The sequence below is a fragment of the Manis javanica genome, chromosome 13, assembly GCF_040802235.1.
Source record: "Manis javanica isolate MJ-LG chromosome 13, MJ_LKY, whole genome shotgun sequence".
Classification (NCBI taxonomy): domain Eukaryota; kingdom Metazoa; phylum Chordata; class Mammalia; order Pholidota; family Manidae; genus Manis; species Manis javanica.
The window spans coordinates 88478515-88504072 of record NC_133168.1 but is presented as its reverse complement, the minus strand read 5'-3'; the positions used below and the strand labels follow the sequence as shown (position 1 = coordinate 88504072).

At 38.0% G+C, this 25558-nt stretch overlaps 1 protein-coding gene across 5 annotated transcripts in view; it reads left to right on the top strand.

Annotated features, from left to right (window-relative positions):
* The window catches only part of ZNF699 (zinc finger protein 699), a 29149-nt gene extending 4929 nt beyond the window's left edge, over nt 1-24220 (top strand). For 3 of the 5 annotated variants that reach the window (XM_037012781.2, XM_073220168.1, XM_073220167.1), the window contains exons 2-6: nt 6319-6371; nt 6856-6982; nt 17544-17642; nt 18043-18226; nt 18582-24220. In XM_037012781.2, coding sequence (XP_036868676.2) covers nt 6324-6371; nt 6856-6982; nt 17544-17642; nt 18043-18226; nt 18582-20037 — 1914 coding nt within the window. In that variant the 5' untranslated portion in view covers nt 6319-6323 and the 3' untranslated portion in view covers nt 20038-24220. Of the gene's footprint in view, nt 1-6282; nt 6372-6811; nt 6983-17543; nt 17643-18042; nt 18227-18581 lie in introns of those variants that run through there. The other 2 variants (XM_037012202.2, XM_073220169.1) reach the window with 2 other exon arrangements.
* Nucleotides 24221-25558: the final 1338 nt, after the last annotated feature.

Below are 25558 nucleotides of genomic sequence, written 5' to 3'. Positions count from 1 at the left end.
AATGTATTTTTGAATTCAGTTTGTTAATATTTTGTTGAGGATTTTTGCGTCTATGTTCATCAGGGATATTAGTCTGTAATTTTTTTTGTGGTGTCTATGGGTTTGGTATTACAGTGATGCTGACCTCATAGAATGAGTTTGGAAGTAGTCCCTCCTCTTCTACTTTTTGTAATACTTAAAGGATGGGTATTAGCTCTTCTTTAAATGCTTGGTAGAATTTGGCCCCTTGGTAGAAAAAGGACATGGCCTTTTGTTTTTTGGGAGTTTTTCGATTAACTCCCAAATGAAATGAGTTCCATTTCATTGCTAGTAATTGGTCTGTCCAGATTTTCTGTTTCCTCCTGGGTCAATTTTGGAAGGTGTATATTTCAAGGAAGTTGTCCATTTCTTCTAATGTCCAATTTATTGGCATATAATTTTTCATTGTATTCTCTGATAATTCCTTGTATTTTTGTGGTATCCATTGTGATTATTCCTTTGTTTCTGATTCTGTTTATGTGTGTACACACTCTTTTTTTCTTGATAAATCTTGCTAGGGGTTTATCTATTATATTTATTTTCTCAAAGAACCAGCTCCTGGTTTCATTGATTCTTTCTATTGTTTTTTAATTCTTTGTTTTATTTATTTCTGCTCTAATCTTTATTCTGACTCTCCTTCTACTAAGTTTGGGCTTTATTTGTACTTCTTTTTCTAGTTTCTTTCATTGTGATTTTAAATTGTTTATTTGCGATTGTTCTTGTTTCTTGAGATAAGTCTGTGTTGCTATGTACTTTCCTCTTGGAACTGCCTTTGCCACCTTCCACAGATCTTGGGCTGTTGTTTTTTTGTTTTCATTTTGTTTCCATGTATTGCTGGATTTCTGTTTTAATTTGTTCATTGATCCATTGATTATTTAGAAGCATGTTTTGTTGGTCTTTTTGTTGTCTTTGTAGTAATTTATTTCTTGTTTTATGCCATTGTGATGTGAGAAGCTCCTTGATACAATTTCAGTCTTTTTGAACTTGTTGAATCTCTTGTAGCCTAGTAGGTGATCTATTCTGGAGAACATTCCATGTACATTTGAGAAAAATATGTATCCTACTGCTTTTGGGTAGAGTGTTCTGTAGCTATCTGTTAAGTCCATTTGATCTAATTAACTTCAGTGCCTGTTTCCTTATTTATTTTCTATCTGGTTGCTCTCTGTCTGTTGTTGTGTGTGGTGTGTTAATGTCTCCTAAAATGAATGTGTTGCAATCCATTTTCCCCTTTAATTCTGTTACTATTTGTTTTACATATTTAGGTGCTCCTATGTTGGGTGCATATATATTTATAATGGTTATATCTGCTTGTTGGACTGATCACTTTATCATTATGTAATGTCCTTTGTTTCTTTTCACTTCCTTTGTTTTTAAATCAATTTTGTTGGATATAAGTTCTGCTAATCCTGCCTCTTTCTCCCTATTAATGGCGTGGAATATCTTTTCCCATCACTTTTAGTCTGTGTATGGCTTTAGGTCTGAAATGAGTCTCCTGTAAGCAGCATATAGATGGGTTGTGTTTCCTTATCCATTCTGCCATTCTGTCTTTTGATTCAGACCATTTACATTTAAGGTGATTATTGATAGATATATACTTACTGCCATTTTATTAATTCTTTCCTGGATGATTTTTATATCTCATCTCTGTTCCTTTCTTCGTCTCTTTTACTCTCTTCTCTTGTTATTGATGGTTTTCTATATTTTTGTAATTGGATTTCTCTTTTAAAAAATTACTATTTTTTGTGTGTATTTGTTGCTGATTTTATTTTTGTGGTTAACAAAGGTTCAAGGATAGCTTCCTTACTGTATAATAAAATATCTTAAATTGCTGATTACTCTATTTTAAACACAATCTGAAGGTACTTTCCCCCCCTTCTTCCTCCTCCTCCATAGTTTTTATATTAGATGTCATAGTCTGTACTTTTTGGGTATTCCTTGACTGATTTTGTTTATAGTTGACTTTGCTTTTGTTTTGTTTTAATTTTGTATTTGCTTGGTGATTAGTTCGTCTACTGCCTTTACTGTGGGTTTATTTTCACTGGTGAAAGCGGTTTAGCCTTAGGGTCATTTCCATCTACAGCAGTCCTGTCAACAAATCCTATAAGGCTGGCTTAGTGGTGGCTAATTCTTTCAACTTTTGTTTATATGGAAATTAATATCTGCTTCAATTTAAATGATAATTTTGCTAGGTAGAGGATTCTTGGTTGGAGGTCCTTCATTTCAGTACATTAAATATATCATATAACTACCTTCTGGCCTATAGAGTTTCTGTTGAGAAGTCTGCTAATAGTTTGATGGGATTTTCTTTGTAAGTAATATATTTATTTTCTCTGGTTGTTTTCAACACTCTGTCCTTGTCCTTGATCTTTGCCATTTTAATTATTATATGTCTTGGTGTTGTCTTCCTGGGCTTCCTTTTGTTAGGGAATCTTTGGGCTTCCATGACTTGTGTGTCTATTTCTGTCCCCAGACTGGGGACGTTTTCAACAATTATTCCCTTAACGAGACTTTCTATCCTTTGATCTTTTTCTTCTCCTTCTGGTACCCCTATTTTGTGAATATAGTTTCTCTTGGATTGGTCACATAGCTCTCTTATTATTCTTTCATTCCTAGAGATCTTTTCTCTCTCTGTTCCTCAGCTTCTTTGTTTCCCTGTTCTCTAATTTCCATTTCATTTACCATCTTCTCTACATGTTCCAATCTTCTTTTAAATCCCTCTTTTGTATTTTTCATTTCAGATACTGTATTCTTCAACTCTGAGTAACTCTTTTTCAGGTTTTTAATCTCTTTATTGAAGTTGTCCCTGAGATCTTGAATGCTTAGTTCTATAAACCCTTGAGCATGTTTATGACTTTTATTTTGAAATCTTTATCAAGAAGTTTGGTGATCTCTGTTTCATTTATCCCTTGCTAGGGCTCTGTCTTGTAGTTTTGTTTGGATCATATTCCTCTGCCTACTCATTTTGTCGTGCTTCAGTTTTTCTTCCTTTGTATTAGTTGTCACTGTTGTGCTTTCTGGCCTATAAGGTAATAACTTTATGAAGAAGACATGCTATGGTGCCCAGAAGCTCAAGATTCTTTATTCTATAGTGTTGGTTCTGTTTTGTGGGGACCCCAGCTGGTTGGTGTGCTGGGGGTGGGGCTGCCTTTGTTTCTGGCTTCTGTAGTGGGTGGGCAGTTTAATTCCACTGCTGCCTTTATGGTCAGCTCAGGAATATCTGCTGAGCTTGCTGTGGGTGGGGCTGCCTCTGCTTGTCCTGAAGTAATGGAGGGTTTGCAGGGTTAATGGGGAGGGCAGACTGATGTGCAGCTCTGCTCTGGCTGGACATGTGGCACCAGGTGTGAACAGCTGCAGGGAGAAAGGAGCTCTTGGGGCTGGCTCCTGCAGGCACTTCCCCTGTTGGGCTGAAATGGAGTCAAGGAAGCTGGGAGAGTGTCCCTCTGCCTGCCAGGCAACAAAGTCTAGTGCTGCCACTGGGCCAAGTGGGTTGGCTCCTGGCAGTGTGCAGAGAAGGAGCCTCGGGGCTGTGTTGGCAGCAAGGGGGATGGAGCATCTGGGGCTCCCGAGAGTTCCCCATGTGTTGGGCCGAGGAAGGGTTGGGAAGGTATCCTCCACCTGCCCTTTCTCCTGATGAGAGTTCTGTCCAACTCTTGTCACCGCTGGTACCCTTCCCACTGCTGGCAAGTCTTTCAAACTGCTGCTTCTGCTTTGGGTCTCAGGACTGGTGGAGCATGCCTGCCTTCCACACTGACCAGAGTCTCAGCCTCCCATAGTGTTCCACCTGTCTCTGGTGTTCACCCCTGCTAATCACCAGAACCCAGTGTGATGTGGGTTTGTACTCCCAGAGCACATCTCCAAGGCCAGGTGTGCAGTGCTCCTGGGCTCCTACCCCCTCCCCATTCCATTTCTCTTCCTCCTGCCTGTAGGCTGTAGTTGGGGAGGGCTTGGGTCCTTCTCAATCATTGCTTTGCCACATCACCCTTTTCTGTGTGGTCCTTTCTCCTTCCTCAGGTGTAGATGGTCTGTTCTGCAGTCTTCAGGTCATTTTCAGGTATAGTTGCATTTGCTGTACTTTGCTCTCTTACATGTTTTTGGGAGGAGGTTTCTGCCTTGCTTTCCTATTTTAATCCCTTCACCAGTGCTAGAGAATGTTACAATTTTTATTGGCTTTAAAATATGCTGCTTGATGCATTGCAGTGGAAGAAACTTCTGCATTTTTATTTGAAATTTGTGCAAGAGTTGGTGCTGATATCACTCTCAGAAATGACACACGTTGTGAACTTCAAGTATGGTTTTGTTGCTGCTGTACCCTTCAGGCAAAATTTAGCATGACAATTAGTGCTTCTCTGCCTCCTGCATGTGGAATTGAGTTGGTTGATTCTGTATCTCAGAAAGCAGGTTTTGGGGACTCTCATAAACAAGAGTTGGGAGGATCCAATGGTCAGGGCTTTGCAGTAATGCCTTTTATCTAGCTAAGGGGTGTAGGGGTAAGAAATATTGGGAGCAGAGCCCCCTGAATATGGTGTATAATAAGTCAGGGTTTTCGTGGATTGGAGACAGTGAGTGTATAGTCTTACGTCGAAGGCATTGTCTGATATTTTTTATGCTTCTCATTATTATGGGGAAACTGACAACCAAACTTTTTTTTTTAATTCACCTTTTTAATTATTTTTTTATTTTAATATCATTAATGTACAATTACTTGAACATTATGGTTACTAGACTCCCCCTATTATCAAGTCCCCCCCACATACCCCATTACAGCCACTGTCTGTCAGCATAGCAAGATGCTATGGAATCATTACTTGTCTTCTGTGTATATACTGCCTTCCCCATGTCCCCACCCCACTACATTATATGTGCTAATTGTAATGCGTTTTCCTCCTTATCCCTCCCTTCCCACCCATCCTCCCCAGTCCCTTTCCCTTTGGTAACTGTCAGTACATTCTTGGGTTCTGTGAGTCTGCTGCTGTTTTGTTCCTTCAGTTTTTTCTTTGTTGTTATACTCCACAGATAAGTGAAATCATTTGGTACTTGTCTTTCTCCACCTGGCTTATTTCACTGAGCATAATACCTTCTAGCTCCATCCATGTTGTTGTTGCAAATGTTAGGATTTGTTTTCTTCTTATGGCTAAATAATATTCCTTGGTGTATATGTACCACATCTTCTTTATCCATTCATCTACTGATGGACACTTAGGTTCCTTCCATTTCTTGGCTATTGTAAATAGTGCTGCAGTAAACATAGGAGGGCATATGTCTTTCTCAAACTGGGCTGCTGCATTCTTAGGGTAAATTACTAAGAGTGGAATTCCTGGGTCAAATGGTATTTCTATTTTGAGTTTTTCGAGGAATCTCCATACTGCTTTCCACAATGGTTGAACTAGTTTACATTCCCACCAGCAGTGTAGGAGGGTTCCCCTTATTACACATCCTCGCCAACATTTGTTGTTGTTTGTGTTTTGAATGTTGGCCATCCTAACTGGTGTGAGGTGATATCTCTTTGTGGTTTTAATTTTCATTTCTCTGATGATTAGCGATGTAGAGCATCTTTTCATGTGTCTGTTGGCCATCTGAATTTCTTCTTTGGAGAAGTGTCTGTTCACATCCTATGCCCATTTTTTAATTGGATTATTTGCTTTTTGTTTGTTGAGGTGTGTGAGCTCTTTATATATTTTGGATGTCAACTCTTTATTGGATCTGTCATTTATTAATATATTCTTTCATACTGTGGGATGTCTTTTTGTTCTACTGATGGTATCCTTTGCTGTACAGAAGCTTTTTAGTTTGATATAGTCCCACTTGTTCATTTTTGCTTTTGTTTCCCTTTCCCAGGGAGATATGTTCATGAAGAAGTTGCTCATGTTTATGTCCAAGAGATTTTTGCCTATATATTTTTTCTAAGAGTTTTATGGTTTCATGACTTACATTCAGGACTTTGATCCATTTTGAGTTTACTTTTGTGTACGGGGTTAGACAATAACCTGACAACCAAACTTTTTTAGACTTCAGTTAACTTACAAAACAGGGCACAGCCTTTTTTTTTTTTTTAATGATCACAAGGACCATAACACTTTTTTCTAGCCCTAGAAGAGATGAGATTGCCCCATCTTCTTACAAGATCAGAATGTATGTGTGTGTGTGTGTGTGTGTGTATTTGGGGAGGAGTGGTTGCTCATAATGGGTGTGTTGTGGCATCACAGGCTCATGTGTGTGGAATCTTGGGGAGACTTGGATTCTCAAATTGTCTTTCTTCTGCCTCAGCTCTAACTTCTCAATATCCTGCCTTTCTTCATGAAGGGAACATGGAGCAAGGAAGAACAGCTGCTGGGTTACAGAGAAAGATGTCACAGGTAAGTAAGAGCTAATAATTCTCCAAAAGAGTATTTCTATTCCACCTGGTCATCAGTCTCCTAATTGTTTAGAGCAGAGGGCAGCAACTTGTTTCTGTATTGGGTCACATAGGAAGTATTTTAGTCTTTGAAGGCCATAGAGTTTGCAGTTAGACTGCCAGTTTGGTGTGAAAGCAGCCATAGAGCGTACATAAACAAATGTCCTATTGTATTTCAGTAAAACTTCACTTATACAAACAGGTGGTAGGCTGGATTTAGCCCACATGTTTTAGTTTGCTAACCCCTGGCCTAGGGTAGAAGAAAAGATGTCCAGCTGTGGGCCTCAGTTGAATGTTATGCTTCTGCAGGCCCCTGGGCCTTTGGTTTGTGGGGGCAGGGGGGAAGAATATTTTGATTTACATTTCCCCTCTATCATCATCCTTATTCTCCTGCACACACAGGGGGAGTTTCTACCTTTCTGAACAGAATGTGTGTGATGTTTTAGGATGTGGTGGTCTTTGAGGATGTAGCTGTGGACTTCACCCAGGAGGAGTGGGCTTTGCTGGATCTTGCTCAAAGGAACCTCTACAGAGATGTGATGCTGGAGAACTTCCAGAACCTGGTGTCACTAGGTACGAATAGCAACATCCCTTCATTGAGTTGTTTAGAAAACAGTTTTGACTTACTAATTGTCCTTTTTCTGGGATTTGGGCTGAAGAATTGGAATACATGGGTAAATAAGACAGACATTAGTCACTGACCCCAAGGAGCTTACAATCTAGTGGCTTCACTATGAAAAAAAACATGTGTATTGAACTGACTTAATTGTGGTTGCAAGCCTTTGGCTTATTACATGTTGAAAGAGTGGCCATAAATTTAAAGGGTCATTCTGGGGAACGGGGAGGACTGTGGTTTGGGACCCTTGGAGAATTTTACTGGTGTCTGTGCCCTTTACTCAAACACCACACATAGGAACATACCTATAGTTAAACAAGTTGGATTTATTAGTGTTTTGAGGGAGAACACATGCCCTGGAGCCACAGGGTGGCTCAGAAAGAGGAGATTAGAAAGTGTATGTCACAGAATTTGACTTTTGGTTGGAGGTTAGAAAGTATGCGCCATAGGATTTGACCTTTGGTTGAATGATTTGGGAATGGGTCTATGCAGGTGGGCTATGTAAGTTTCCAAGGTCTTCTGCAACAAAGAACAACCACCAACTTACTCTTTCACATTCCTGGAGAATGTGATGTGATATTTTAGGACTCAGTGGTCTTTGAGGTTCCAAGTCTGAAATCAAGGTGTCAGCAGGGCGATGTGCTTTCTGAGGGCTCTGTGGGAAGAAATATCCCCTTGCTTCTCCCTGGCTTCTGGCGGTTGCCAGCAATCCATTGTTCCTTGGCTTGTAGCTCTATTACTCTGATTTCTGTCTCCATCTTCACATGACTTTCTTCCCTTTCTTTCTGAGTCTCTCTCTCCTTGTAAGAATACGAGCTATTGGGTTTGGAGCCCACCTTAGTCTAGTATGACTTCATTGTAACATGATTATATCTGCAAAGACCATATTTCCAAATAAGGTAACAATCTGAGGTTCCAGGTGGACTTAAAGGTTATTTTTTAATAACCTTTGGGTTTGGAGCCCACCTTAGTCTAGTATGACTTCATTGTAACATGATTATATCTGCAAAGACCATATTTCCAAATAAGGTAACAATCTGAGGTTCCAGGTGGACTTAAAGGTTATTTTTTAATACACTTCATTTTTAAAGAGCAATTTGGTCCCAGCAAATACTGAGTGTCATGTACAGAGATTTCCTTTGTGCCTCCTACATGCAGACTGACTCCTCCACTGTCAATATCCCCAACCGCAGTGGTACATTTATTACAATTGATTAACATGACATCATTGCTCAGAGTCCATAATTTACATTAGGGTTCACTCTCAGTGTTAAACATTCTTTGGATTGAATAAATTTGTAATGACATGTATCCACCATTCTTTTTTTTTTAAATATTTTAATTTTTTTTGTATCATTAATACACACTTACATGAACAACATTGTGGTTACTAGATTCCCCCCATTATGAAGCCCAACCGTATACCCCATTACAGTCATTGTCCATCAGTGTAGTAAGATGCTAGAGAGACACTACTTGTCTTCTCTGTGTTGTACAGCCTTCCCTGCTCTTCCCTTCCTTCATTATGTGTGCTAATCATAATGCCCCCTTTCCCCCTTCTCCCTCCCTTCCCACCCATCCTCCTCAGTCCCTTTCCCTTTGGTAACTGTCAGTCCATTCTTGGGTTCTGTGAGTCTGCTGCTGTTTTGTTCCTTCAGTTTTTTCTTGGTTCTTATACTTCACAGATGAGTGAAATCATTTGATACTTGTCTTTCTCCACCTGGCTTATTTCACAGAGCACAATACCTTCAAGCTCCATCCATGTTGTTGCAAATGTTAGGATTTGTTTTCTTCCTATGACTGAATAATATTCTATTGTGTATATGTACCACATCTTCTTTATTCACTCATCTACTGATGGACACTTAGGTTCCTTCCATTTCTTGGCTATTGTAAATAGTGCTACAATAAACATAGGGGTGCATACGTCTTTTTGAGACTGGGATCCTGCATTCTTAGGGTAAATTCCTAGGAGTGGAATTCCTGGGTCAAATGGCATTTCTATTTTTAACCTCCATACTACTTTCCACAAAGGTTGAACTAATTTACATTCCCACAAGCAGTGTAGGAGGGTTCCCCTTTCTCTACATCCTTGCCAATATTTGTTGTTGTTTGTCTTTTGGATGGTGGTCATGCTAACTGGTGTGAGGTGATATCGCGTTGTGGTTTTAATTTGCATTTCTCTGATGATTAGCGATGTGGAGCATCCTTTCATGTACCTGTTAGTCATCTGAATTTCTTCTTTGGGAAGTGTCTGTTCAGCTCCTGTGCCCATTTTTTAATTGGGTTATTTGCTTTTTGTTTGTTGAGGTGCATGAGCTCTTTGTATAGTTTGGATGTCAACCCCTTATCAGATATGTCATTTATGAATATATTCTCCCATACTGTAAGATGCCTTTTCATTCTGCTGATGGTGTCCTTTGCTGTACAGAAGTGTTTTAGTTTGATATAGTCCCACTTGTTCATTTTTGCTTGTTTCCCTTGCCCGTGGATATATGTTCATGAAGAAGTTGCTCATGTTTATATTCAAGAGAGTTTTGCCTATATTTTCTTCTAAGAGTTTTATGGTTTTATAACTTACATTCAGGTCTTTGATCCATTTCGAGTTTACTTTCGTGTATGGAGTTAGACAGTAATCCAATTTCATTCTCTTAGATGTAGCTGTCCAGTTTCACCAACGCCAGCTGTTGAAGAGGCTGTCATTTCCCCATTGTATGTCCATGACTCCTTTATTGTATATTAATCGACCATATATGCTTGGGTTAGTATCTGGACTCTCTATTCTGTTCCACTGGTCTGTGGGTCTGTTCCTGTGCCATTACCAAATTGTCTTGATTACTGTGGCTTTGTAGTAGAGCTTGAAGTTGGGAAGCGAGATTCCCCCCTGCTTTATTCTTCCTTCTCAGGATTGCTTTGGCTCTTCGGGGTCTTTTGTGGTTCCATATGAATTTTAGAACTATTTGTTTCAGTTTGTTGAACAATGCTGTTGGTAATTTGATAGGAATTGCATTGAATCTGTAGATTGCTTTAGGCAGGATGGCCATTTTAACAATATTAATTCTTCCTACCTAAGATCATGGGATGAATTTCTGTTTATTAGTATCCTCTTTAATTTCTCTTAGGGGTGTGTTGTAGTTTTTAGGGTATAGGTCTTTCACTTCCTTGGTTAGGTTCATTCCTAGGTATTTTATTCTTTTTGATGCAATTGTGAATGGAATTGTTTTCCTGATTTCTCTTTCTGCTAGTTCATCATTAATGTATAGGAATGCAACAGATTTCTGTATATTAATTTTATACTGCAACTTTGCTGAATTCAGATATTCTAGTAGTTTTTGAGTGGAGTCTTTAGGGTTTTTTATGTACAGTATCATGTTATCTGTAAACAGTGACAGTTTGACTTCTTCCTTACCAATCTGGATGCCTTTTATTTCTTTGTGTTGTCTGATTGCCGTAGCTTGGACGTCCAGTACAATGTTGAACAAAAGCGGGGAGAGTGGGCATCCTTGTCTTATTCCTCTTCTTCGAGGAAAAGCTTTCAGCTGCTCACTGTTAAGTATGATGTTGGCTGTGGGTTTGTCATAAACAGCCTTTATTACATTGAGGTACTTGCCCTCTATACCCATTTTGTTGAGAGTTTTTATCATGAATGGATGTTGAATTTTGTCGAATTCTTTTTCAGCATGTATGGAAATGATAATGTGGTTTTTGTCCTTTTTGTTGATGTGGTGCATGATGTTGATGCAGTTTTGAATGTTGTACCATCCTTGCAACTCTGAGATGAATCCCATTTGATCATGGTGTATGATCCTCTTGAGGTATTTTTGAATTCAGTTTGCTAATATATTGTTGAGTATTTTTGCATCTATGTTCACCAGTGATATTGGTGCGTAGTTTTCTTTTTTTGTGGTGTCTTTGCCTGGTTTTACTATTAGAGTGATGCTGGCTTCATAGAATGAGTTTGGGAGTATTCCCTCCTCCTCTATTTTTTGGAAAACTTTAAGGAGAATAGGTATTATGTCTTCTCTAAATGCCTGAAAAAATTCAGTGGTGAACAGCCAACATTATACTGAACAGCGAGAAGCTGAAAGCTTTTCCTTTGAGATCAGGAACTAGACAGGGATGCCCACTCTCTCCACTGTAATTTAACATAGTACTGGAGGTCCTAGCCACGGCAATCAGACAAAACAAAGAAATACAAGGAATCCAGATTGGTAAAGAAGAAGTTAAACTGTCACTATTTGCAGATGACATAATATTGTACATAAAAAACCCTAAAGACTCCACTCCAAAACTACTAGAACTGATATTGGAATATAGCAAAGTTGCAGGATACAAAATTAACACACAGAAATCTATAGCTTTCCTATACACTAACAATGAACTAATAGAAAGAGAAATCAGGAAAACAATTCCATTCACAATTGCATCAAAAAGAATAAAATACCTAGGAATAAATCTAACCAAAGAAGTGAATGACCTATACAAATCGCTCTTAAGAGAAATTAAAGGGGACACTAACAAATGGAAACTCATCCCATGCTCGTGGCTATGAAGAATCAATATCGTCAAAATGGCCATCCTGCCCAAAGCAATATACAGATTTGATGCAATCCCTATGAAACTACCAGCAGCATTCTTTAATGAACTGGAACAAATAATTCAAAAATTCATATGGAAACACCAAAGACCCCGAATAGCCAAAGCAAACCTGAGAAAGAAGAATAAAGTAAGGGGGATCTCACTCCCCAACTTCAAGCTCTACTATAAAGCCATAGTAATCAAGATAATTTGGTACTGGCACAAGAACAGAGCCACAGACCAGTGGAACAGACTAGAGACTACAGACATTAACCCAAACATATATGGTCAATTAATATTAGATAAAGGAGCCATGGACATACAATGACGAAATGACAGTCTCTTCAACAGATGGTGCTGGCAAAACTGGACAGCTACATATAGGAGAGTGAAACTGGACCATTGTCTAACCCCATACACAAAAGTAAATTCAAAATGGATCAAAGACCTGAATGTAAGTCATGAAACAAACAAAAATCAAATAATCCAATTAAAAAATGGGCAGAGGAACTGAACAGACAGTTCTCCGAAAAAGAAATACAGATGGCCAACAGACACATGAAAAGATGCTCCACATCACTAATTATCAGAGAAATGCAAATTAAAACTACAATGAGCTATCACCTCACACCAGTAAGGATGGCTGCCATCAAAAAGACAAACAACAACAAATGTTGGCGAGGCTATGGAGAAAAGGGAACCCTCCTACACTGCTGGTTGGAATGTAAATCACTTCAACCTTTGTGGAAAGCAGTATGGAGGTACATCAAAATGCTCAAAACAGACTTACCATTTGACCCAGGAATTCCACTCATAGGAATTTACCCTAAGAATGCAGCAATCAAGTTTGAGAAAGACAGATGCACCCCTATGTTTATTGCAGCACTATTTACAATAGCCAAGAATTGGAAGCAACCTAAATGTCCATCGGTAGATGAATGGATAAAGAAGATGTGGTACATATACACAATGGAATACTACTCAGCCATAAGAAAAGGGCAAATCCTACCATTTGCAGCAACATGGATGGACCTGGAGGGTATTATGCTCAGTGAAATAGGTCAAGCAGAGAAAGACAAATACCAAATGATTTCACTGATCTGTGGAGTATAAGAACAAAGGAAAAACTGAAGGAACAAAACAACAGTGGAATCACAGAACCTAAGAATGGACTAACAGGTACCAAAGGGAAAGGGACCGGGGAGGATGGGTGGGTAGGGAGGGTTAAGTGGGGGGGGAAAGAAGAGGGTTATTAAGATTAGCATGCTTAGGGGGTTGGGAGAAAGGGGAGGGCTGTACAAGACAGAGAAGACAAGTAGTGATTCTACAACATTTTGCTATGCTGATGGACAGTGACTGTAAAGGGGTTTACGGGGGGGACCTGGTATACGGGAGAGCCTAGTAAACATAATATTCTTCATGTAAGTATAGATTAAATATAACAAAAAAAAGAATGAAAGAGAAGGGTAATTACTCCCTGATAGGATAAAACTAACTGTAAATCAAAGATTAATGCATGCTTTAAATATCCTTAATTTTGATCACTTAAAGGGTGTCAGATGATCGGCTATCGAGATACACTTTTCTGATAATATTCATTTCTCTTAAAAAGAAAAAGTATTTCCTGTGTGGTGACCTCCAATGAATTCTACACAATGGTATAAAGGGCATATCAAAGTGTGGGCAAATGGTGTGTTTGTGTTTATACAGAGGATCAAAGCCTAATTTGGCTACTCAGAAAATGAACTAAGAAACGGTATGAAGAAGAACTTTCAACATCAGCACTCTCTGGAAGAGTCATACCAGAAGATGATCATCAAAAAACCTCAACAAAGATCCAGGCAATGCTGCAGTTGTAGCTGCATCTATCCCACCGGTTCCTGGACTTGCCATTGGAATGAAGAAGGAGATATCCAAGCTGGCCTGTGCATACAGTAAAACAACAAATTTGACTGGACCTATACTGTTGGAACTCAACCAAGAATTAGGAAAAGTGCAAGTTGTAGTGCTCCAAAATCTTACAACTACAGACTATCTACTGTTAAAAGAACATAAAAGATGTGAACAGTTCCCAGGAATGGGTTGTTTTAATTTGTCTGATTTCTCTCAGACTGTTCAAGTACAGTTGGACAATATCCATTATATCATAGACAAATTTTCACAAGTGCCTAGGGTGCCTAACTGGTTTTCTTGGTTTCACTGGAGATGGCTGGTAATTGTAGGTCTGCTTTGGTTATGTAACTGTATTCCTATTATGTTAATGTGTGTGCACAATTTAATTAGTAGTTTAAAACCTATACATGCTTAAGTTACTCTACAAGAAGATATGTCAAAGAAATAATCAATCCTCCCATGTTTTCTTCCGTCTGCTACCTCTATAGCTTTTCTCTTCCTTCCTAATTACAACCCTTAAATAGAATTCGTGCCTCATATTGAATTCACTGAGTATCATAATTCCTCCAAGTGGTAAAGATACCTCAAGACAAATGCCGGGCATAGAAGCCACAGGGCATAAATCTGCAAAGAAGTAAAAAGCTAACCTTATCAAACAGTATGGCTTCTCTCTCACTTACCAAGTTTACATTTCCCTGTATGGCCCCGGAAGATGACTGGTTAGCCAGAGAGGGGTAAGATTCCTCAAGGGAGGAACAACCTAAGACAGGCACAGTCACAGGGGGGCCATCAGGTGAGAAATTGGGGATCAACAGAGGTGAGGCTTAGAACCTCATCCCCCACCCCTGTTTTGAGAGAAACCTTCTGCATCCGTGGATATTTTATTGCCCTTGTCTAGCTTGGATTAACACTTAGTCTACAGGCACACACCTGATCATCTATATTTGCTCTCTTACAACACTAAACTATGTTTTCTACCTTTATCTTGCATCTACCTACCACTTCAGCATTTTATTAAAAAAATAATAATAATAATTAAGGGAGAAATGTGGGATTCACATATAAATCAAGTATAAAGATCATACGAATATTCATATTTGACCTGATTGTTTATAGTTCATAATGAGTCATCAAAACGGAAAGTTTTTGTGATGACTGCCCTTGTACTGTTCACCATGTAAGAACTTATTCACTATGTAAGAATTTGTTCACCATGTAAGAACTTGTTTGTTATGCTTCAGAAGATTGGAGACTGATGAGAATTAGGCTGGGGGTGGATTAATGATTGTGCATTGAGCATTGACTCCCCTATACAGAATTTTTTTGTTGTTAAAAACCATTTGATCAATAAATATGAGAGATGCTGTCTCAAAAAAAAAAATTCAGTGGTGAATCCATCTGGTCCGGGGATTTTTTTCTTGGGTCGTTTTTTGATTACTGATTCAATTTCATTGATGGTAATTGTTCTGTTTAGATTTTCTGTTGCTTCCTGGGTCAGTCTTGGAAGGTTGTATTTTTGTAGAAAGTTGTACATTTCTTCTGGGTTATCCAGTTTGTCAGCATATAGTTTTTCATAGTATTCTATAATAATTCTTTTTATTTCTGTGGTGTCCATCATGATTTTTCCTTTCTCATTTCTTATTCTGTTTATGTGTGCAGATTCTCTCTTTTTCTTAATAAGTCTGGCTAGGGGTTTGTCTGTTTTGTTTATTTTCTAAAAGAACCAGCTCTTGGTTTCATTAATTTTATCTATTGTTTTATTCTTCTCAATTCTATTTATTTCTTCTCTGATATTTATTATGTCCCTCCTCTGCTGACTTTGGGCTTCATTTCTTCTTCTTTTTCCAGTTTTAATAAATGTGAATTTAGACTTCATTTGGGATTGTTCTTCCTTCTTTAATTAAGCCTGGATTGCTATATACTTTCCTCTTAGAACTGCCTTGGCTGCGTCCTGCTGTAGTTGGCGCATTGTGCTGTTGTTTTCATTTGTCTCCATTGCTATGTACTTCCCTCTTAGAACTGCTTTGGCTGCATTCCGCAGAAGTTGGGGCATTGTGCTGTTGTTTTCATTTGTCTCCATATATTGCTTGATCTCTGTTTTAATTTGGTCATTGATCCATTGATTTTTTAGCCGCATGATGTTAAACCTCCATGTGTTTGTGAGCCTTTTTGTTTTCTTTGTACAATGTATTTGTAGTTTTATACCTTTGTGATCTGAGAAGTTGGGTGGTACAATTTAAATCTTTTTGAATTTATTGAGGCTCTTTTTATGGCCTACTATGTGGTCTATTCTTGAAAATGTTCCATATGCACTTGAAAAGAATGTTTATCCTGCTTCTTTGGGTGTAGAGTTCTGTAGATGTGTGTTAGGTCCATCTGTTCTAATGTGCTTTTCAATGTCTCTGTATCCTTACTTATTTTCTGTCTGGTTGATCTGTTCTTTGGAGTGAGTGGAGTGTTGAAGTCTCCTGGAATGAATGGATTGCATTTTATTTCCCCTTTTAATTCTGTTTGTATTTGTTTTCACATATGTTGGTGCTCCTGTGTTGGGTGCATAGATATTTCTAATGGTTATATTCTCTTGTTGGACTGACCCCTTTATCTTTATGTAATGTCTGTCTTTTTCTCTTGTGACTTTCTTTGTTTTGACGTCTGTTTTGTCTGATACTAGTATTGCAACACCTGCTTTTTTTCTCCCTATTAGTTTCATGAAATATCTTTTTCCATCCCTTCACTTTTAGTGTGTGTATGTCTTTGGGTTTGAAGTGAGTCTCTTGTAGGCAGTGTATAGTTAGGTCTTGTTTTTTTTATCCATTCAGTGTCCCTGTGTCTTTTGATTGGTGCATTCAGACCATTTACATTTAGGGTGATTATGAGTAGATATGTACTTATTGCCATTGCAGGCTTTATATTTGTGGTTACCAAAGGTTCAAGGGTAATAACTTCCTTACTAACTAAGTGTCTAACTTAACTCACTTAGCAGGCTATAACAAACACAATCTAAAAGTTCCTTTCCTTTTTTTCCCCCCCCCCTCCTTTTCTTCCTCCTCCTTCTTTATGTATTAGGTATAATTCTGGACCCTTTGTCCCTTTTTATTGCCTCTGGTGTCGGTTATTTAACCTTGGGAACACTTCCGTCTATAGCAGTCCCTCCAAAATACACTAAATTCTCAGCTTTTGCTTATCTGGGAATTGTTTAATCCTTCCTTCAAATTTAAATGATAATCTTGCCAGATAAAGTATTCTTGGTTCGAGGCTCTTCTGCTTCATTACAATAAACACATCATGGCACTCCCTTCTGGCCTGTAAGGTTTCTGCTGAGAAGTCTGATGGCAGCCTGATGGGCTTTCCTTTTTATGTGATCTTATTTTCTCTCTGGCTGCTTTTAATAGTCTGTTCTTTTCCTTGATCTTTGCCATTTTAATTATTATATTTCTTGGTGTTGTCCTCCTCCATGTATTTATTGCCCTTGATGCTTTGTTAAAGATCAGTTGACTAAATATGTCTATATAAATGGTCCATTTTTGAAAACTCTCTTCTGTTCCATTGATCTGTTTGGACATGAATTTTTAAGGATACTGTTCAGTCCATCCATAGGCAGTTAGTTTAGATTGGATGCTGACAGAAAATGGAGGAAATTTTATTGTTGAGTATTTTGTGGGTGGCACAGTGACTTTTTTGTATGTGTCCTTACACTAAATTTTAAAGTCACCTTGTTTTGTTTCATTTTATCATGGTCTCAAGGTAACCTTGTCTAAGATAGGTATTTAATGAATCATTTTTGTTCACCAGGAGAATAAAATGTCCTCGCTTTAAGCATCAGACCAGGTTCTAATAATACTGAAGTTTAGATGTGACATCAGAGGCTGTATTGTTATCATCATCCCCTCCTCACCCACCAAAAATGTTTTGACAAACATTGTTGCAATTAATTTCACTCTTGCCCGTCTGGTGACTATCAGAAGAGGAAAGTTTTGGTTCTGTCTTGTGGAAATGCTTATGGTTCCTCATCAGTTTCCCTCATGATATGCCTTTATGCTTTAACAGGGTATGCACTATGTACACCCCATCTGATCTCCCAGTGGAAAGAGGAGGAGGACCTGAAGACAGGGAAGAAAGGTCATTTCCAGGGAGAGCACCACAAAGGCAAGTATCAATGGGAGAAACTCTCCTGTTTGGGGGATTTACATTTGGGAAAGTCAAATAAAAGCAAAACAAAACTTTGAGGAAACCGATCTTCCACAGATACCTTAGACTACTATTTTGACTTTTCATCAGACTTCTCATACTTTCCTTGTTCTTTGGAAAGACCTTCTCTGTTTCCTCTTTGTAAGTTAATATTTGGCCATGTGCATTTTATCCACTTCCTTTTTGTTTTTCTCTCCTGATAATACTCCATTTATGTTATCATCAGTCTTAATCTTCATGGAATCATTTCTTATTCAATTGCTTACTGTTTTGATGCTTGTGCTTGTTACTAGAGTCCTGAAACAGCTGCATTGCCAAAAGTCATTTGCTCATAGGTGTCTTTACTTTTTTGTTTCAGGTTTTGAGACTCAACTTAGAACTAATCAAACAGTTGTTCTGCAAACTATTTATGGAGGAAAAATACCCAATGAACAAAAAACAGGAAGATTCAAAAGGAGTGATTTCTGGTCATCCATTTTACACGAAAACTGGGAATACCATGATACTGATTATCAGAACAAAAAGCATAAGAGACATTTCAGGTGAGTACCATTCATACAAGAGAAAGTAGTGCCTCAGGAGAGAATCTTAATGTCACAAAATTTTAAAAACGTGCATATAAAACTTGGCCAAAAACTGTGATTTCATAAAGATTTTTCACAAAATATTAATTTTTTACCACAAATGAGACTGAGATCTTCCAGGTTTGACACATAATTCAGTTGTAAGCTATTATCAGAACAATCCTGTAAGTCAAAAACTCAAGATAACATTGGCTAATGTACAGACTTCTTTGAGAGCTTTGATTTTATAACTTGACAGGGCAGACAATTTACATAATCACTGAAAATGGTAAAAATTTATTACTAATAATATGCTTTTTATTTTTAAAACAAGTCATGTGATGGAGAACATCTATGAATGTAATGAAGAAAATCAATGTGGACAAACCTTCAGCCAAATTTCACATCTTAATATACTGAAGAAAACCATTGATGTAAAATCCTATGAATGCTGTGAATGTAAACAGGCTTTCACGGATTCTCTATCCCTTAAGAATCACAACAAGTCTCACACAGGAAACAAACTCTATCAGTGTAAGGAATGCGGGAAAGCATTCCACTTTCTCGCTTGTTTTAAGAAGCATGTGAAAACTCCCACTGAAGAGAAACCCTATGAATGTAAGGAATGTACCAAAGCCTTCAGTTGTTCTTCATTCTTTAGGGCGCATATGAAGATTCACTCTGGAAAGACAAAATATGAATGTAAGGAATGTGGGAAAACCTTCAGCTGTTCTTCCTCCCTCACAGAACACAAAAGAATTCATAGTGGAGATAAGCCTTATGAATGTAAGGAGTGTGGGAAGGCCTTCAGCTGTTCCTCTTCACTCTCCAAACACAAAAGAATTCATAGTGGAGATAAGCCATATGAATGTAAGGAGTGTGGGAAAGCCTTCAGTTCTTCCTCTCACCTTATAATACATATACGAATTCATACTGGAGAGAAGCCTTACGAATGCAAAGAGTGTGGGAAGGCCTTCAGTGAGTCCTCAAAACTCACCATCCATGTCAGAACACATACGGGAGAGAAACCCTATAAATGTAAGGAATGCGGGAAAGCCTACAACTGTCCCTCCTCCTTAAGTATCCATATGAGGAAACATACTGGAGAGAAGCCATATGAATGTCTGGAATGTGGAAAAGCCTTCTATCTTCCCACCTCCCTTAATACGCATGTGAAAAATCAAAGTAGGGAGAAACCCTATGAATGTAAAGAATGTGGAAAAGCCTTCAGTTGTCCCTCGTCCTTCAGAGTACACGTGAGAGATCACACTGGAAAGATACAGTATGAATGTAAGGAATGCGGAAAGGCCTTCAGCCGCTCTTCCTCCCTCACTGAACACCTAAGAACTCACAGTGGAGAGAAGCCTTATGAATGTAAGGAATGTGGCAAAGCCTTTATTAGTTCCTCCCACCTTACTGTACATATAAGAACTCATACTGGGGAGAAACCTTATGAATGTAAGAAATGCGGGAAAGCCTTTATTTATCCCTCAGCCCTTAGGATCCACATGAGAACACACACTGGGGAGAAACCTTATGAGTGTAAGGAATGTGGGAAAGCCTTTCGCCATTCTTCATATCTTACTGTGCATGCAAGAATGCACACTGGAGAGAAGCCTTTTGAATGTCTGGAATGTGGGAAAGCCTTCAGTTGTCCCTCATCCTTTCGAAGACATGTAAGAAGCCACACTGGAGAGAAACCCTACGAATGTAAAGAATGTGGGAAGGCCTTTGTTTGTCCAGCCTACTTTCGAAGACATGTGAAAACTCACACTAGAGAAAGCACATAAATGTAAGGGATATGAGAATGTGTGCATTTTCAAAACTTAGGCAACATGTGAGATCTTGCATTGTGGAGACACCCTATGAATATAAGAAAGTGGGAAATTGTTGCTCATTATTTGAAGAGAATTCACAACTGAGTGAAACCCTGAGCACACCACATGCTTCACAAACATCACTTTATGTGTATAAGAAAGTACATAGAAGGAAAGTCTGTGGAAGTAAAGAATGCAGAAAAGCCTTCAGTTGTCCCTTGTCCTTCAGAGTACATGTGAGAGATTACACTGGAAAGATATAGTATGAATGTAAGGAATGCGGGAAGGCCTTCACCTGCTCTTCCTCCTTCACTGAACACCTAAGAACTCACAGTGGAGAGAAGCCCTTAAAGTGGGCCGCTGGTTCATTGATTTTCAGTGCTTTTTTTCTGATATATTTAAGGTGATATATTTCCCTCCAATACCTTTTCAGCTCTAGCCATATATAGTTAATTATGAAGTACTTGTTATGGTTCAGATATAAGTGTAATTCCCAAAACAGTGGACACTTTTGGACCTATGGGGGATTTGAAGTACAGTTTTTCATATGTAGGCAGGAGTAGTCTTTTTGTTTCTATTTAACTAATTGTTTCATAGGTATGTAGTTCTTGTAGTGCTGATATTTTGCTTTTTTATAATTTCTTTAGTAGTTGGTAATTTCATCTGCCAGATAGCAGATACTGCAAATTGCCTAATATTTTTCCCCCTTTCTTACTAAGAGGACCTCCCTGGGGTTATCAGTTTTTTGTTCTTTGTCCCTGCTCATGGCTAGTAAGTGGGCTAGATGTTTTGAGTTTAAAAAGAGGCCTTGTGGTAGGAAAGGTAGAAGTAAAGTTGGTTGGCCTGGTTTGTGTGTTAATTTGGACATGGGAGACTGCATTTCCCAGGATCGTTTCCTTATCCAATTACAGATTAGCCTTGTCTGAAACAAGAGTTTGCAGAGGAATTGGAAGGCAGAGGAAAGGAAGCCATTCTTAGTTTAGTGGGGTCATGAGACAGGGAGAAAGATGTATAGGGGCCTGTGGGCTCCAGTCTCCAGCTTGTTTTCCTGATTATTAGACCCACCAGTCAATACTGGCTGAAAACAGCACATTAAGTGCTTGACTTCAGTTCCCCCAGAGGCAGCAACTGTACAGGCATATCCTTGAGTTTCTCCATCACAGCCATACACAGCTGCTTAGATTTTCTGGCAAGTTCTAACACTGTCGTTTGGTATTACCATCTCTTTGTCAAATCAAGTGACTCTGTAGAGTTAACCCCAGTTTGGGCCAGGATTGTTGTCATCTACATAGTACAGTCTCATCATGTCACTCTGTTCAAGGGGAAAGATGTCTGTGCAAATGTATTGTGATCTCAAAAGCAGGAAGACTGTGAACAGTGAAAGAAATTAGGTATCATTGAGGTAAGCATCAGACAGGTGTCATCCTATTTGAGTGGACAAATATTTATATTTGATACCTTCAAACAAGATTTGACTACTTTTTCATGTAAGATGAAAGTTAGTTGGTTTGTGCTGCTTCAGGTATATTTAGCTGCACTTTGTTTCTTTCTGTTTTATTTTCTCTTTTTTTCTAAAAATACACTTGTATCACTTTCCCTTAATCACTTTTTACAGTTTTATTAAGGCATACATACACTATGCATACAACATGCATGAAGTACACTAATTGTTATAGTGTACAACTCGATGAAATGTCACATATGTACACACCCTGATAAGTACTTTTCCAGGACTCCAGGAAGTTCATTCATCTGCTTTCTCAAGAACTGTGGCACAGAAGCAACCACAGCTTTGGCTTTTGTTACAGTATTGTTTGCTTATTCTTTATTTTCATATAGATATCAAAATACAGTCTGTACAGTTAATCTGTTTCTTTTCTCACCATAATGTCTGGTTTGCCTTTTAATTGTTCTTTGGACAGACTTAACACTTATTTCTCTTGGCATCTGTTTTGTATGTAGGAAGGGGATGACTGAATCATAGGGGAGACTTTGTTTAGTTTGGTAAGTATTCCAGTTTTTCAAAAAAGTTAATTCCACCTATAATCCCAAAAGCAATGCATGAAATTTCCTGTTGTTCCACATACCTGGCTGGTACCTAATTATAGCCATTGAGCAGAGGATATGGTAATATCTCATTATGGGTTTTAATTTGCATTTACCTGATACATAATGATGTTAATACTTTTTTATGTGCCTGTTGGATCCTTGGATATTTACTTATACGAGGGTACCTGTTGAAGCATTTCACACATTTTTGGTTTCTTTGTTATTTGAAGTGCTTCCTTCTGTTACACATCCTTTAGTGTATGTATGTGTCTATGTAGTGACATATGTATACATATAGATATAAAATGTTATAATATATATGCATAAAATATCATGTGTATCATATATACATATATTGCAGATAACCTTTCCTAGTCTTTGGCTTGTCTTTTTATTCTTCAGTTGTAAGCCAAAATGAATTTGCTGGTTTGTGTATTAAAAAGTCCTTGGGTCTCATTAGCTTCAGGGAAGGCCGGGTCCTGAGGCTGAAATGTATCTGCATGTCTTGGCTGAGCCTCTTCCTGCATTAGCTATTTTTCCTGGCAGGATATTTCTCCTTACAGTGGACCCCAGATCTAGGCTGCTCTCTTTTCATGTTAAAGTCTCAGGGGGAAGAGAGCAGTGGTCTTTTTGAACAATTCCAATATTATTATAGTTGAATGTGACTGGCTCAGTTGGCAACCATTATCCAATCCCTGTGGCCAGAGGAATGTTTAGGACTGGCTGCCATGCTCACCTGGAAACCAGAGTCTGCACCAGTGGGATCATAGAGTCCTGGCAATTGTGATGTGTAGAGAGGGGAGGGGCAGCAGTAGGCAGGTGGGATATAGAAATAGAGGTAATAATACTGTCAGTTGTGCTTACTTAGCAATGGGAGGGAACTATGAAGTCTGCGAATTCATTCAAGGCTAAATAGTTCTAGAAATCCTTTCAGAAAGGTCAGAAAGGTTAGATGCTGTCTGTTAACATTTCTTGAATGCTCAAGGTGGCCACTCAATCTTGATATTGATCTGTAGGGTTTTGGAGATCTGATAGTGGAGACTTCCAACTTTTTAATCCAAGATTGCCTTACCTTCTTTATCCCCCATTTGTTTCTGAAATGCTGATTTTAGAATCTCATATCAATTTTTACAAATAAATCTCAGACTATGCTTAGAATTGCATTAACTTTATAGACAAGCCTGAGTAAAACTGACATGTTTGTTCTGTTGAGTCTTCCAATTGAACATAATACAACTGTCCATTTACCTGGGTCATCTTTAAATTCTCTTAACAGTGTTTTGTAATCTTAATCATAGAGATTGAATATGTTTATTTAATTTATTTCTGGATGTGTTGTGTGTTTTGCTTTGTACATTTTTTTTTCTTGATTTTTGGTTTAGCACATAGAATTGCAAATTCTCTTTGTACATTGTATATCTTTTAACCAGGGACATTTATAAATCCAATTATTTATTCAATGGAATTATTTTGGATTTTCTGTATATACAGTCCTGTCAATACAAATAAAATCTTGCTTGGTTTCTAAATTGTTACTTTTCTTCCCTCATTGCTTTACAGTGATGAATATAAATGATGTGAATGAACATCTTTGCCCTTTTCCTTATCTAGGGGAAAGTGTTCTGTATTTTACCAATAAGTATAATAATAGCTGTAAGTTTTTCATATATAATCTGTATTAAGTGAAAGGAATTCCAGTCAATTCTAGGTTGCAATTTTTTTTATCATGTACAGAAACTGAATTTATCCAATGCTTTTTCTGCATGTATCAGGATCTATCTATCTATCTATCTATCTATCTATCTATCTATCTATCTATCTATTTAATTTATTTTGGTATCATTAATGTACAACTACATGAACAACATTATGGTTACTGGACTCCCCCTATTATCAAGTCCCCCTCACATACCCCATCACAGTCAGTGTCCATCAGTGTAGTCAGATGCTATAGAATCATTACTTGTCTTCTCTGTGTTATGCATGTATCAGGATCTTAAAAGAAAAAAAAATCCTTTAGTCTGTTAATGTGGTTAGTTACTATAATCCTCTATTTTAAATTGGTAAAGCATCTTGTGTTTGTGGAATAAACCACACTTGTACATGATATGTACGAGTTTATTTGCCTTTTTCTTTTGTTAATTTCATTATGCTAACATAAAAAATTATTTTCATGTCTGTGTTCATGAGAAGTTTGTCTTTTATTATACTTGCCTGTTGTTTTTTTTAAAATTAGGTTTATGCTGTCTCTTAAGAGGAGTTGGAAATATTTCTGAAAGACTTTGTATAAAATTTGAACTATCTATTTCTGATATGTTTGGAATAATTCACCAGTGAATCTTTCTTTGGGTTTTCTTTACAAGAAGCTTTTGTAACACAGTTTCACAGGTGAATTATACCAGACATATAAATAGGCAAAACACTATTCAAATATTCTATTTGTTCTTCTGTTTGTTTTGCTAAGTCGTATGTGTCCATTCCAAAGCGTTTCTAATTTGATGCCATAAAGTTCATGATATATTACAATTTCTTTTTAATATTTGAAAACCAACTATATACCCTTTCTTATTCCTGATATTGGTAATTTATGTGTTCTCTTCCTTCTTTGGAAGGGATGTTCGATATGTTAATTTATTTGAAGAACAAACTTTGTTTATTCTGCTTTCTAATTTTAAAATTAGAAGATTAAAAGATAAAATTTTACCTTCTATTTGGGTTTACTTTTCACCTATTTTTCTAGGTATTTGAGACAGATGCTTGTATCATTGCCTGTCTTTTACTATGTCCAGTTGGCCTATAAACCCATCCAATCAGAACTTGCTACTATTAACATTATCAGTAGCAGGGCATTTGAGATATGTGCAGAAAAAACTTTTTATGTGAGTGTTAAAGTCACAAGGGTTTCCTTGGTGGAATGGAGAGAAGACTGGGAATCAAGACACATGATTTCCAGTCCTCATTTTTCAACTCATTATCTCTCTCACCTTAGAAAAGTCATTAAACTTTCCAGACCTTTTTAGTGTTTGTGTGTTTAAACTTTTTATTGTGGAATAATTATAGATGCACGGTAGGCTGTAGAAAAAATATGCACTGTTAGGGTCCGGGCTTCCGAGGCTTCTCCAGAGAACAAACTACACAGGCATAAAGATGTAAATTCAAGCAAAGTCTTTATTCAGCCAGCTAGCTGGGGTCCAAGCGTCAGCCCGACGCAGCGGGTCTCAACAAGGACCCCGAGCACTCAGAGCCAAGGGTTTATATAGCATTTTCAAAGCACTTAACTCATAGTAATTTTCCACAACTATACATTATTTTGCAAGACATACATCCTGGGGTTAAGCAAGGGCAGGATAAGACTACTACTCAATGGTTAGGGAGGTTCTGCACGATAAGCTTGGTATGTAAGGTTAACTAACCAAGGTTAGCTGACCAAGGGTCACAGCTGCCC